This window comes from Moschus berezovskii, chromosome 14 (assembly GCF_049115385.1).
Source record: "Moschus berezovskii isolate FMDL1 chromosome 14, NW_MosBer_1.0, whole genome shotgun sequence".
NCBI classification, from domain to species: domain Eukaryota; kingdom Metazoa; phylum Chordata; class Mammalia; order Artiodactyla; family Moschidae; genus Moschus; species Moschus berezovskii.
In genome coordinates this window covers 53138532-53149298 of record NC_142473.1, presented here as the reverse complement: position 1 = coordinate 53149298, position 10767 = coordinate 53138532, and the positions used below count along the sequence as shown (strand labels likewise).

Genomic DNA, 10767 nt, shown 5'->3' with positions numbered 1-10767 from the left:
ATGGCAACTGCAAACTCCAGCAATATCCTGTCCTCCACCTTCTATCTCACAGGTATCCCTGGATATGAGGAATTTCACCACTGGATTTCCATCCCATTCTGTCTCCTCTACCTTGTTGGAATCATGGGTAACTGTACTATCCTACATATTGTCCGGACAGACCCCAGGCTCCATGAGCCCATGTACTACTTCTTGGCCATGCTTTCTCTCACTGACATGGGCATGTCCTTGCCCACAATGACATCACTCTTCAGGGTGCTGTGGTCCATTTCCAGGGAGATCCGGTTCAATACCTGTGTGGTCCAAATGTTTTTCATTCACACTTTCTCCTTCACTGAATCATCTGTGCTCTTGGCCATGGCCCTTGACCGATATGTGGCCATCTGCCACCCACTAAGATATGCCACCATTCTCACTCCTACACTTATCACTAAAATTGGAATTGCAGCCCTGCTTAGAAGTGCCGTTCCTGTGATTCCACTTCTGGCCCGGTTGGCCTTCTTTCCCTTCTGCCATTCTCACACCCTTTCTCATTCTTACTGTCTGCACCAGGACGTGATCCGCCTTGCTTGTGCAGACACTAAGTTTAATGTTATCTATGGGTTAGTTCTGATCACTTTGCTGTGGGGAATGGACTCTCTGGGTATTTTTGTGTCTTATGTTTTCATCCTTCACTCAGTATTAAAAATTTCTTCTCAGCAGGGGAGATTTAAGGCCCTCAACACATGTGCATCCCACATCTGTGCTGTGCTTATTCTTTATGTGCCTATGATTGGGCTCTCTATTGTCCATCGTTTTGCCAAACACTCATCCCCTCTCATCCACATCTTCATGGCTCATATTTACCTGCTAATTCCACCTGTGCTCAATCCAGTCATCTATAGTGTGAAGACAAAGCAGATCCACCAAGGAGTTCTCCGCCTTCTTTTCCCCCTAAAACTCAGTTCTTCTGTGATGTAGGTTTGTCCTCAAGACAATGCTGGCATCAATATTAAATTTGTAAATATATAGTGATTTTTCTACATGCTATGTTGCCACCAGAATTGCCAATAAAATATTACTGAGAAGGAAAGAAATAAAATTGACATTACATCATGCAGATGTCCTAAAGTACAGAGTTGGTGTCCACTGGGATCATACAGACTGACTTAACACATGTTTCCTATATCTCCTCTAGGTATGAATATGTTGGAATGCAATTTGTTAGATACCATTTAAATCTATTGTCTCTCATTTCTAATCCTAACCCTGATTCATGGTTTCCTGTCCATGAAGTTTTCCTTGATTATTCTAAACCCATATTTCTGTTCTTCTTGACATACTGCATTTGTCTGGGAATCTTTCATTACCTTTCTTATTATAAGTGTGTTTGTAAATCTGCTGAAGTTGCTTTTATTAAAGATGGTAATGACCATATCTTGATATAAAAGTATATATTAGAGCTCACAACATTTTATCTATCTTCACGGTGCATCAGCAGCATCTTTTAAAATTTTATACACATGTTCTGTATTTTCTCAGGAAATTGAATTTCACGAGGTATAGAAATGGGCAACCTTCATAGTTTTTTTTTTTTTTACTTAATTTTCAGAAATAATTTTAATCTTACAGAAAGCTGAAACTCAGTAGTTTTTGAAATCCCTGAGATGTCTTATGAAGCCAGTAATTATAATTCACTGGATTAAGTGTATCTAACAATAATTTAGGATATAATATTCAAACACAAAAAAATCTGACTGAAGTACAACTACTTATGTTTGTGACAGTATGAATCATGAAATATAAATCTTTTTCTACAGTTCTTTTGGGTTATAAACTGTCTTTTCATATTATTCAAATGATCTAGTGCATGGCTATGCATAGGGTTGTATAAGAAGCTTGTAATTCTAGTTGAAATTTCTTAATTCACATGTCTACACTTGTTCAAAGACAAATAAATGAAGGAAAAAAAAGCCTTTAAGGATGCTTTATAACTTTATGTATACTGATCTTAATAATACATAATAAGTTTTCACAAATCTTATTCCATCTGCACTAGGAACTGTGTCTCATGCAGCTTGCTACCTGTGAGAACCAACACTATGTTAATTTAAATTATGCATTTAATAATTATTGAGTGCATAAGTGAAAAGAAATGAATCAATCATTGGATAAAGAATGACTGGTTTTATTGGATTTTTAAAAAAAAACTTGGAGAAAGAGATTTCACCTGTCATAAGCCCACATTTCACGTGACAAAAAAGGTATTATTAACTTAAAATTACCATTTCAAATGTCAAACATGTGAAGGACATCTAAGACTTACCATGACTTTTTTCTGTTCCCTAGTTTTAATTCAGTTATATCTGTTCCCAACCCTCTTATCCTATTTCTTGACTCTACTTCTCAATACTCTTCTCTTTCAGCACTTTCAGATATTGAGTAAAAATAAAGCAAGATATATGAACATCAAATTTAGATAATATTTCCTATAGTAAATAAATTAAATTAATAGAAATAAATTTTGGAAGACAATGTGAATATTATCATTTGCTGTATACCATATAAGTAGAACTTAACTATAGCCATTCTATAAAACCTTCAAATTCAAAATATATTTTTAGTGTCTGCTTGCTGAATGCATCTATCATAATACTTCTGCTCCAAAAAATGAAAAGTTTTATCAGTTTTTTAGCTAACAAATATATTTAAACTATTGAATCTTAGATTTTGCATTTCACACAATACAAAAATATCCAAATGAATATGTAAATATACAGGCCAACTTTTGAGTTTGCAAATTGTTATCCAATATATATTTCTTAAGATATATTATTAGAGGTACTTTATATTCATAATGGGGCTTCCCTTGTAGCTCAGACGGTAAAGAATCTGCCTTCAATGCAGGAGATCCAGGTTTGACCCCTGGGTTGGGAAGATCCCCTAGAAAAGGGAATGGCAACCCACTCCAGTATTCTTGCCAGCAAAATATCATGGGCAGAGGAACCTGGCAGGCTATAGTCCATGGGGTTGCAAAGAGTCAGAAATGACTGAGCAGTCAATACACGTATTCATAAAGTATACTTTACTAAACACACTTAAAAAACACATATTATCAAAATTAAGATAACTCTCCCTGTAAAATATAGTCATTGAAGACACGAGTGACTGAATATATAAGTGAATGGATATAAAGTTTGTATTATGAACTGAGAACATATTTTTAAAAATTTAACAAAACTAGAGTCCCAGCAAGTAGATAGTGCTACTGAAAGAGGAAGGCCTCTTGTCCTTCCCCAAATTCACAATAATATGATTTGAGCATCTATCTCATTTGTACTTGGACTTATAAATTAAGAGACACTTTTACTTATATTGTAATATATAGTAATGTTCAATCACTAAGTCTTGTCTGACTCTTTGTGACCCCATGGACTGCAGCACACCAGGCCTCCTTGTCCCTCACCATCTCCCAGGGTTGATTTAAGTTCATGTCCATTGAATGGGTGATGCTATCCAACCATCTCATGAACCTTTATCAGCAAAGTGATAGCTGTGCTTTTTATGTTGTTTGATGAAGTAATGAGTATTTATTTGCCTTCTAAAAGCCTTCTCTGCCTAGCTGAAGAATGTGTAAATATCCAGAAGACCAAATAATAATTCATTTTTGTGTTCCAATCCCCTATTATTAAACAAAAATGCAATGCAATCATTTTCATTATATCAAACGTTAACCTTTGTGCTATGCATTGATCATCTTTATGCTGAGTGATCACACCATCATGGTTATCTGGGTCATTAAGATCTTTTATGTATAGTCCTTCTGTGTATTCTTGCCATAAAGAAGGCTGAGTACCAAAGAATTGATGCTTTCAAACTGTGGTGTTGGGAAGACTCTTGAGAGTCCCTTGGACTGCAAGGAGATCCAACCAGTCCATCCTAAAGGAAATCAGTCTTGAATATTCATTGGAAGGACTGATGCTGAAGCTGAAGCTCTGATACTTTGGCCACCTGATGCAAAGAGCTGACTCACTGGAAAAAACCCTGATGCTGGGAAAGATTGAGGGCTGGAGGATAAGGGGACAACAGAGGATGAGATGGTTGGATGGCATCACTGACTCAATGGACATGAGATTGAGCAAACTCCAGAAGGTGGTGAAGGACAGGGAAGCCTGGCATACTGTAGTCCGTGGAGTTGCAAAGAATCAGACATGACTAAGCAACTGAACAACAACATGCTGCAAAAAACACTTTGTGGCAAAACATGATAGCAAGCAAAAAATCAGAGCAGAGGAGGTCAGTATCCATTTCACCATCTAAGTGTTTAGCATTTTCATCTATATAAAATATTGCTGCAAAATATTTCATTAGCACACTTAGTCATTTAATGATTCAATTGAATAACTATTAAAACATAATTTCCTTTTAAAAAAAACCCTACAATATGGATAATAGATGATTATACAGACAATTTACAAACAGCCTCTATAAACAGCCATATGTATTTATAAAAAGAATTATAGCAATATAAATATTTTCAAGACAGTCAAATTACTTCAACCACTTGACCATGTGTATGTTTCTATTATGTTCATGATGCACTTCTTTACTGTTTGATGCCAGAGAAGTATTTTAGCTCCTTTATAAATCAAGAAGTGAATATTTCCTAGTGGAGATAAGGAATTACATTGCAGTAAATATGTTGGTGGCTCAGAGGTTAAAGTGTCTGACTCCAATGTGGGAGACCCGGGTTGGATCCCTGGGTCGGGAAGATCCCCTGGAGAAGGAAATGGTAACCCACTCCAGTATTCATGCCTGGAGAATCCCATGGACGGAGAAGCCTGGTAGGCTACAGTCCACGGGGTCGCAAAGAGTCGGACACGACTGAGCGACGGAATGGAATGGAATGGAAATATGTTATGAGAGTTCATAGATGATAAAGTTTGTCCTAGTACTATGGAATGCAATAGAATGTTTAGTATAGGAAGAGCTAAACTAGAACGATTGCATGTGCTAATATAAACATGACGAATCCAGTGAACAGAATCCAGACCACTTATCATACTTCCCTTTTTCCAGAATTACCCTGACACAATTTCATCCCCATTAAATCATAATAAGAAATACAACAGTTTGATCCAGGGTTAGCGATTGATCCTATATACAGAAATCATATGTATTATCCCACAGTCATTGAAACTAAGACCAGGTGTGTGTGCTTAGTTGCTCAGTCGTGTCTGACTCCTTGCAACCCCATGGACTATAACCCTCTTTGCTCCTCTGTCCATGGGGATTATCCAGGCAAGAATACTGGAGTGGGTTGCCATGTTCTCCTTCAGGGAATCTTCCCAACCCAGGAATCAAAGGGGTTCTCCTGCATTGCAGGAGGATTTTTTACCAGCTAAGGTACCAGGGAAGCCCAAATTCAATTAAGAAGCTATCCATTCCTGCTGGTGAGGTCTAATAGCAGCCTGACTTTAGTCCTACCTGAGAAATAGATATTCAGTTATCCTTGGCTGTCATAACATCCCACAGAATGTTACCATGAAATATCCAGCTTTTTGATTCCTTTATCTAACCAAAGGTAATTTCTATTGTTTTTCACCAAAAAGAATCTTTAATGCACTAAGGTACTGAAGAGATAAGAAAGTCATACTTTGTGGACGCTAAAGGAAAGTTTTTTGAGAAGAAAGGAAATGAATGTTTTAATTGTAGGTCATACATAATACATAAAGATATATTGGGGGTTGTTACATAAAATCATTAGCTTTTATTTTTAATTAATTAAGATAATTATCCATTCAATAAATATTTATTAATTATTTATATATTTTGGGATCTTCCCTTGTGGCTCAGCTGGTAAAGAATCTGCCTGCAATGCAGGAGACCTAGGTTCAATCCCTGGAGAATTCCATGGACTGTACAGTCCACGGGGTTGCAAAGAGTCAGACACAACTGAGCCACTTTCACTTTCTTTCTTTCATATTTTGGGCCCTGCATATATTATGGTAAGAGTGGAATCATAACTAGTTTCTGAGTACATACAGTTTATATATTGTCCTGTCTATAGTAAATTGAAGTAGAAGAGGCATGGTTTATTACCAAAAGGATGTTTAAGTGACCTATACAACTACAGTGGCACATTACCTTAGTATGTTGAAATAATTCTCAGTGGTACTTGAGCAGTTCCTTGTTAGCTTCCTTTTTACCCAATATCGGAAGATAACATTTGGAAATACAAATTTTTAAAGCTTTATTCATTGAGTAGGTGTTGCAGGAATAAATCTGTCCTAATTGATTTAGACTTGACATTTAAACCTGTATCTCAATCCTGGACTCCCCTGTCCCTTATTCCTTTATTACTCTCTTGGATCATTTAGGTTGGGAACAGGGTCCTAACACTCTCATCCTTATCTCTTTTGTCTTTACCCCATAAATAATGGGGTTCATGGTAGGTGGTACCAGTAAGTATAGGTTTGCCAGGAGGATGGGGACATGCCTGGGTACATGGTGTCCAAAACGATGGGTGAAGAAGGAAAAGAAGACCAGAGTGTAGAAAATCAGGATGACACATGTATGAGATCCACCAGTTCCAAAGGCCTTTGTAGAACTTCCTACAAAGGAAGTACTTTGGCTTCCCTAGAAGGCAGTTGGAAGACTGTTCTCAAGATTAACCAGTAGGACAGGGAGATGAGGACAAAGTCCAGTCCTGTGGTGAGGAGAGCAGCAATGAGCCCATAAATGCTATTAGGGACAATGCTATTACAAGCCAACTTGGCAATGCCCATGTTCTCACAGTAAGTATGGTGAATGACGTTGCTCTGGCAGAAGTGCAGGCAGAGAACGAGTAGGACGCCAGGAGTAACCACAGCCACACTTTGAGCCAGCAGAGCCAGGACCACTTTGCTGATGAGAGAGCCTGTAAGTAGGGTAGTATAATGGAGTGGTACACAGGTAGCCACATAGCGGTCAAAAGCCACGGCCAGTAGGACAGCAGATTCAGAGAGGAAGCAGCATGAACGAAAAACATCTGTGTGAGACAGGCAAGGAATGTTGATATGGAAGGGCCCTGCCAAAAGATAAGAAGCATTCTGGGCACCGTGACAGTACAAAGGAGAATGTCATTGAGTGCTAGCATGGCCAGGAAGAGATACATGGGTTCATGGAGGCTTCTGTCCCAGGTCACCATCGCCATAAGCAGGCCATTGCCTGTTACAGCCAAAAGGTACACAAAGCTGAAAGGGATGGAAATCCAGATTTGGAAGTCTTCTAATCCTGGGACACCAGTCAGCAAGAAGGCAGTGAGGGGAGTTTGATGTTATTGTAGAGAAGTGGCATAAGTCTTTTATGTGAAAAATAGAAGGAAAAGATCCAGAGTAAATAACAGCAAAAAAGAGCATTTATTCCTTCAACTTAGTCAAATCTGAACCAATAATTTTGGCATGATAATGGACGAAAGGAAAGTACTCAAAAAAAATGAATGATCATGGGCAAACCAGTTCTTTTTTATGGAACATCTTTTTCTCTGTGAAAAAAAAAATTGTGATTCAAAAAAGAGTTGAGTTGAATTTTTCTAATGCCAGTTGTTATAGCTATACAATTTATGCATGTCTTTTGAACCTTTAACAATTCTGTGTGTATAGTATTTCCCTCTAATTTGGTAATACTTTCTTAAATATTGAAAAGGTAATTTTTCTCTCTCCTTTGTCTTGGTGACACTGAATAGAAGATTGGAGAGAATTGATAGTCTGTTCTTCAGTGGACAGATTTAATGGGAGGAGATGGGGTGGTTGGTAGACTGATAAAGAATTGAAGGCAGCATGAAAGTTTTGTTCATATTAAATGGCATTTAAACTGCTGTGCAAAAATTGTAGTGTTATCCATACCATCATAAATAAGACTAGCTCTTAAGGATCAAGAAATGGAGTGATAGAACACAAATGAAACTCAGAATACTGAATGATCTTACTAGAGCAAGTAGATCACTGAAATAAGTCAAAGCCCACTGTTATTCAGTATCTATTATTGAAAGAAATTTCCAAAGAGTAGATAGAGTGAGTTCAATTTTTAATTCACAAATAAAAGATTAAGACATAATTTCATCTACTTTTCTTTAGTAGTAGCAGTTCTTGCTCTTAATATATCAAAAATTATAAATGAGAGGGTAACAGGTAGGAAGGCCAGGGGTCTCCAAAGAGAGGAAATAGCCTGCAAGTGTCAGACATTTTTATCTCTCTTAAGAGGCAGGACGAAACAAACTAGCGATATGTTTTCTTCTCTATACAAATTTAAAAGGAAGTTTATCTTAAAATACTGTGTTGCCATAATGACACCTGGTTTCACCTGAGGTTAACTATTCTCAAATCTTGAGTTAACCAATACATTTTTCTTATGGAAATGTTGGTCTTCAGTTCAGTTCAGTTCAGTCGCTCAGTCGTGTCCGACTCTCCGCGACCCCATCAATCACAGCACGCCAGGCCTCCCTGTCCATCACCAACTCCCGGAGTTCACTCAAACTCATGTCCACAGAGTCGGTGATGCCATCCAGCCATCTCATTCTCTGTCGTCCCCTTCCCCTCCCGCCCCCAACCTTTCCCAGCATCAGAGTCTTTTCCAGTGAGTCAACTCGTCGCATGAGGTGGTCAAAGTATTGGAGTTTCAGCTTTAGCATCAGTCCTTCCAATGAACACCCAGGATCGATCTCCTTTAGAATGGACTGGTTGGATCTCCTTGCAGTACAAGGGACTCTCAAGAGTCTTCTCCAGCACCACAGTTCAAAAACATCAATTCTTCAGCGATCAGCTTTCTTCACAGTCCAACTCTCTCACATCCATACATGACCACGGGAAAAACCATAGCTTTGACTAGACGGACCTTTGTTGGCAAAGTAATGTTCCTGCTTTTTAATATACTATCAAGGTTGGTCATAACTTTCCTTCCAAGGAGCAAGCGTCTTTTAATTTCATGGCTGCAATCACCATCTGCAGTGATTTTGGAGCCCAAAAAATAAAGTCTGACACTGTTTCCACTGTTTTTCCATCTATTTCCCATGAAGTGATGGGACCAGATGCCATGATTTTTGTTTTCTGAATGTTGAGCTTCAAGCCAACCTTTTCACTCTCCTCTTTCACTTTCATCAAGAGGCTTTTGAGTTCCTCTTCACTTTCTGCCATAAGGGTAGTGTCATCTGCATATCTGAGAAATGTTGGTCTTAAGCTATGTTAATGTACTACGCATTTACCCCAGGCTATATCTTCAAGTCAGTTCTGCCAAATGGCTCAGAACCTACTTGACAAACCTTGAATGTTATCCTCAGATATTGTTCCCTTAATCTATGTAAAATGAAACTATTTGTATTGTAATCTGCCCTTCTACAGGATTTCAAATTAATCATTTTATGGCCCGAGATGAATCATCCGGTGTCAAAATTATCCCAAAATGTATCTTATGGGTGAGGGGCCTGGTGCCATTCTGATCCTTAAGACATTCCTTTCTTTCATTAACAGACTACTAGTGACTATATAACATCCAGCTGAAGACTAGCATGGGGGTACTCTTTCTGCCCCCTTCTGATGTCTATGTCAGAAGCTTTCTCTATCTCATTTATACTTTAATGAAACTTTATTACACAGAAGCTCTAAGCGATCAAGCCTCGTCTCTGGCCCCAGATTGAATTCTTCTCCTCTGGAGGCCAAGATCCCATTGTCTTTGTGTCATTCTGCAACAACCTTTCATAACAATTTTAAAAAATCCCTCATTTGAAATTATCCATTATTCAGACTCATAGAACATAAATTCAGCTGGTCATGTTTGTAGCCTAAAGCGGTACATTTGGTAAATATATATATGTATATATATAAGTATGAATCATATATATAAATCAACACTTTCTGACTGCAACTCTTAGCATGTTTAAAGTGATGGATAATAAACATTATTTCTTCTAAAAAGAACCAAAAAAAAGAAAATCTGGAATCTGCCCATGCTTCACTCTCATGTGAGGCTGTCACACCATTTAGCAGATGGAAAACTACCCTGCATTTCAAGATAACCTGACAATCCTCTCTTGAGTTAACCGAAATCCTTTTCACGTTATCTCAATCCTTATGAAGGAAGTAGGGCACATTACCAAATTATCAACATAAATTTATCCTCCTCCTCTCTCTCTTTCTCTCCCTCCTTTCATGAAATTCAGGTGAGGAAGAAAAAACAAAACTTCTATCAAGAGGCAAACACACAGATTAGGTAAAGGAGCTTTTAATGAAAACTCCAAGAAAGGGTATTTTGAATGGTTATTCCGAATGGTTAAAACTATGGAGGTATATCCATAATTTTATTAACCTCACTAGTCTGAAGCATTCCTTCATTTTTTCGGCTATGTCCTGGTAGTGCCTGGCTTTGCTGTATAACACACAGAAAATATCAGGGTGTTTATATGGAAGACATATCAGATACCAGCATAGGAATGGACAGTACAACAGAACTGGTAAAAATAATAATTTCAAATTTGTATCAAGCCTTATTATGTGCTAAGTGTTTCCCTAAAATCTGTTCTAACCACTTTACATGCATTATCTAATTTAATGGTCACAAATACCTGAGAAACTTGTTATTATTGGTATCCCAGTTTTACATGGAACAGAACTCAAACATTGGAGGACTTTCTCAAGGTCACATCACTAATGAGTATGTAAAGCCTGCTTTAAAATCCAGGGATCCTAGTGACAGAATTCAGTTATAACCACAAAACTGTTCCAATTTACCGTTTAGATGCATGGTTTTTCTAAA

The 10767-nt window shown here is 37.8% G+C and overlaps 1 protein-coding gene and 1 pseudogene across 1 annotated transcript; one reads left to right on the top strand and one right to left on the bottom strand.

The window, feature by feature from the left end:
• Positions 1-960, top strand: LOC129553949 (olfactory receptor 51G2-like). Its single transcript, XM_055422620.2, has one exon. It carries the CDS (start codon positions 1-3, stop codon positions 958-960), a length of 960 nt encoding a protein of 319 aa, XP_055278595.2.
• A 5391-nt stretch (positions 961-6351) lies between these two features.
• Positions 6352-10755, bottom strand: LOC148775598 (olfactory receptor 52B2-like; annotated as a pseudogene).
• Positions 10756-10767: the final 12 nt, after the last annotated feature.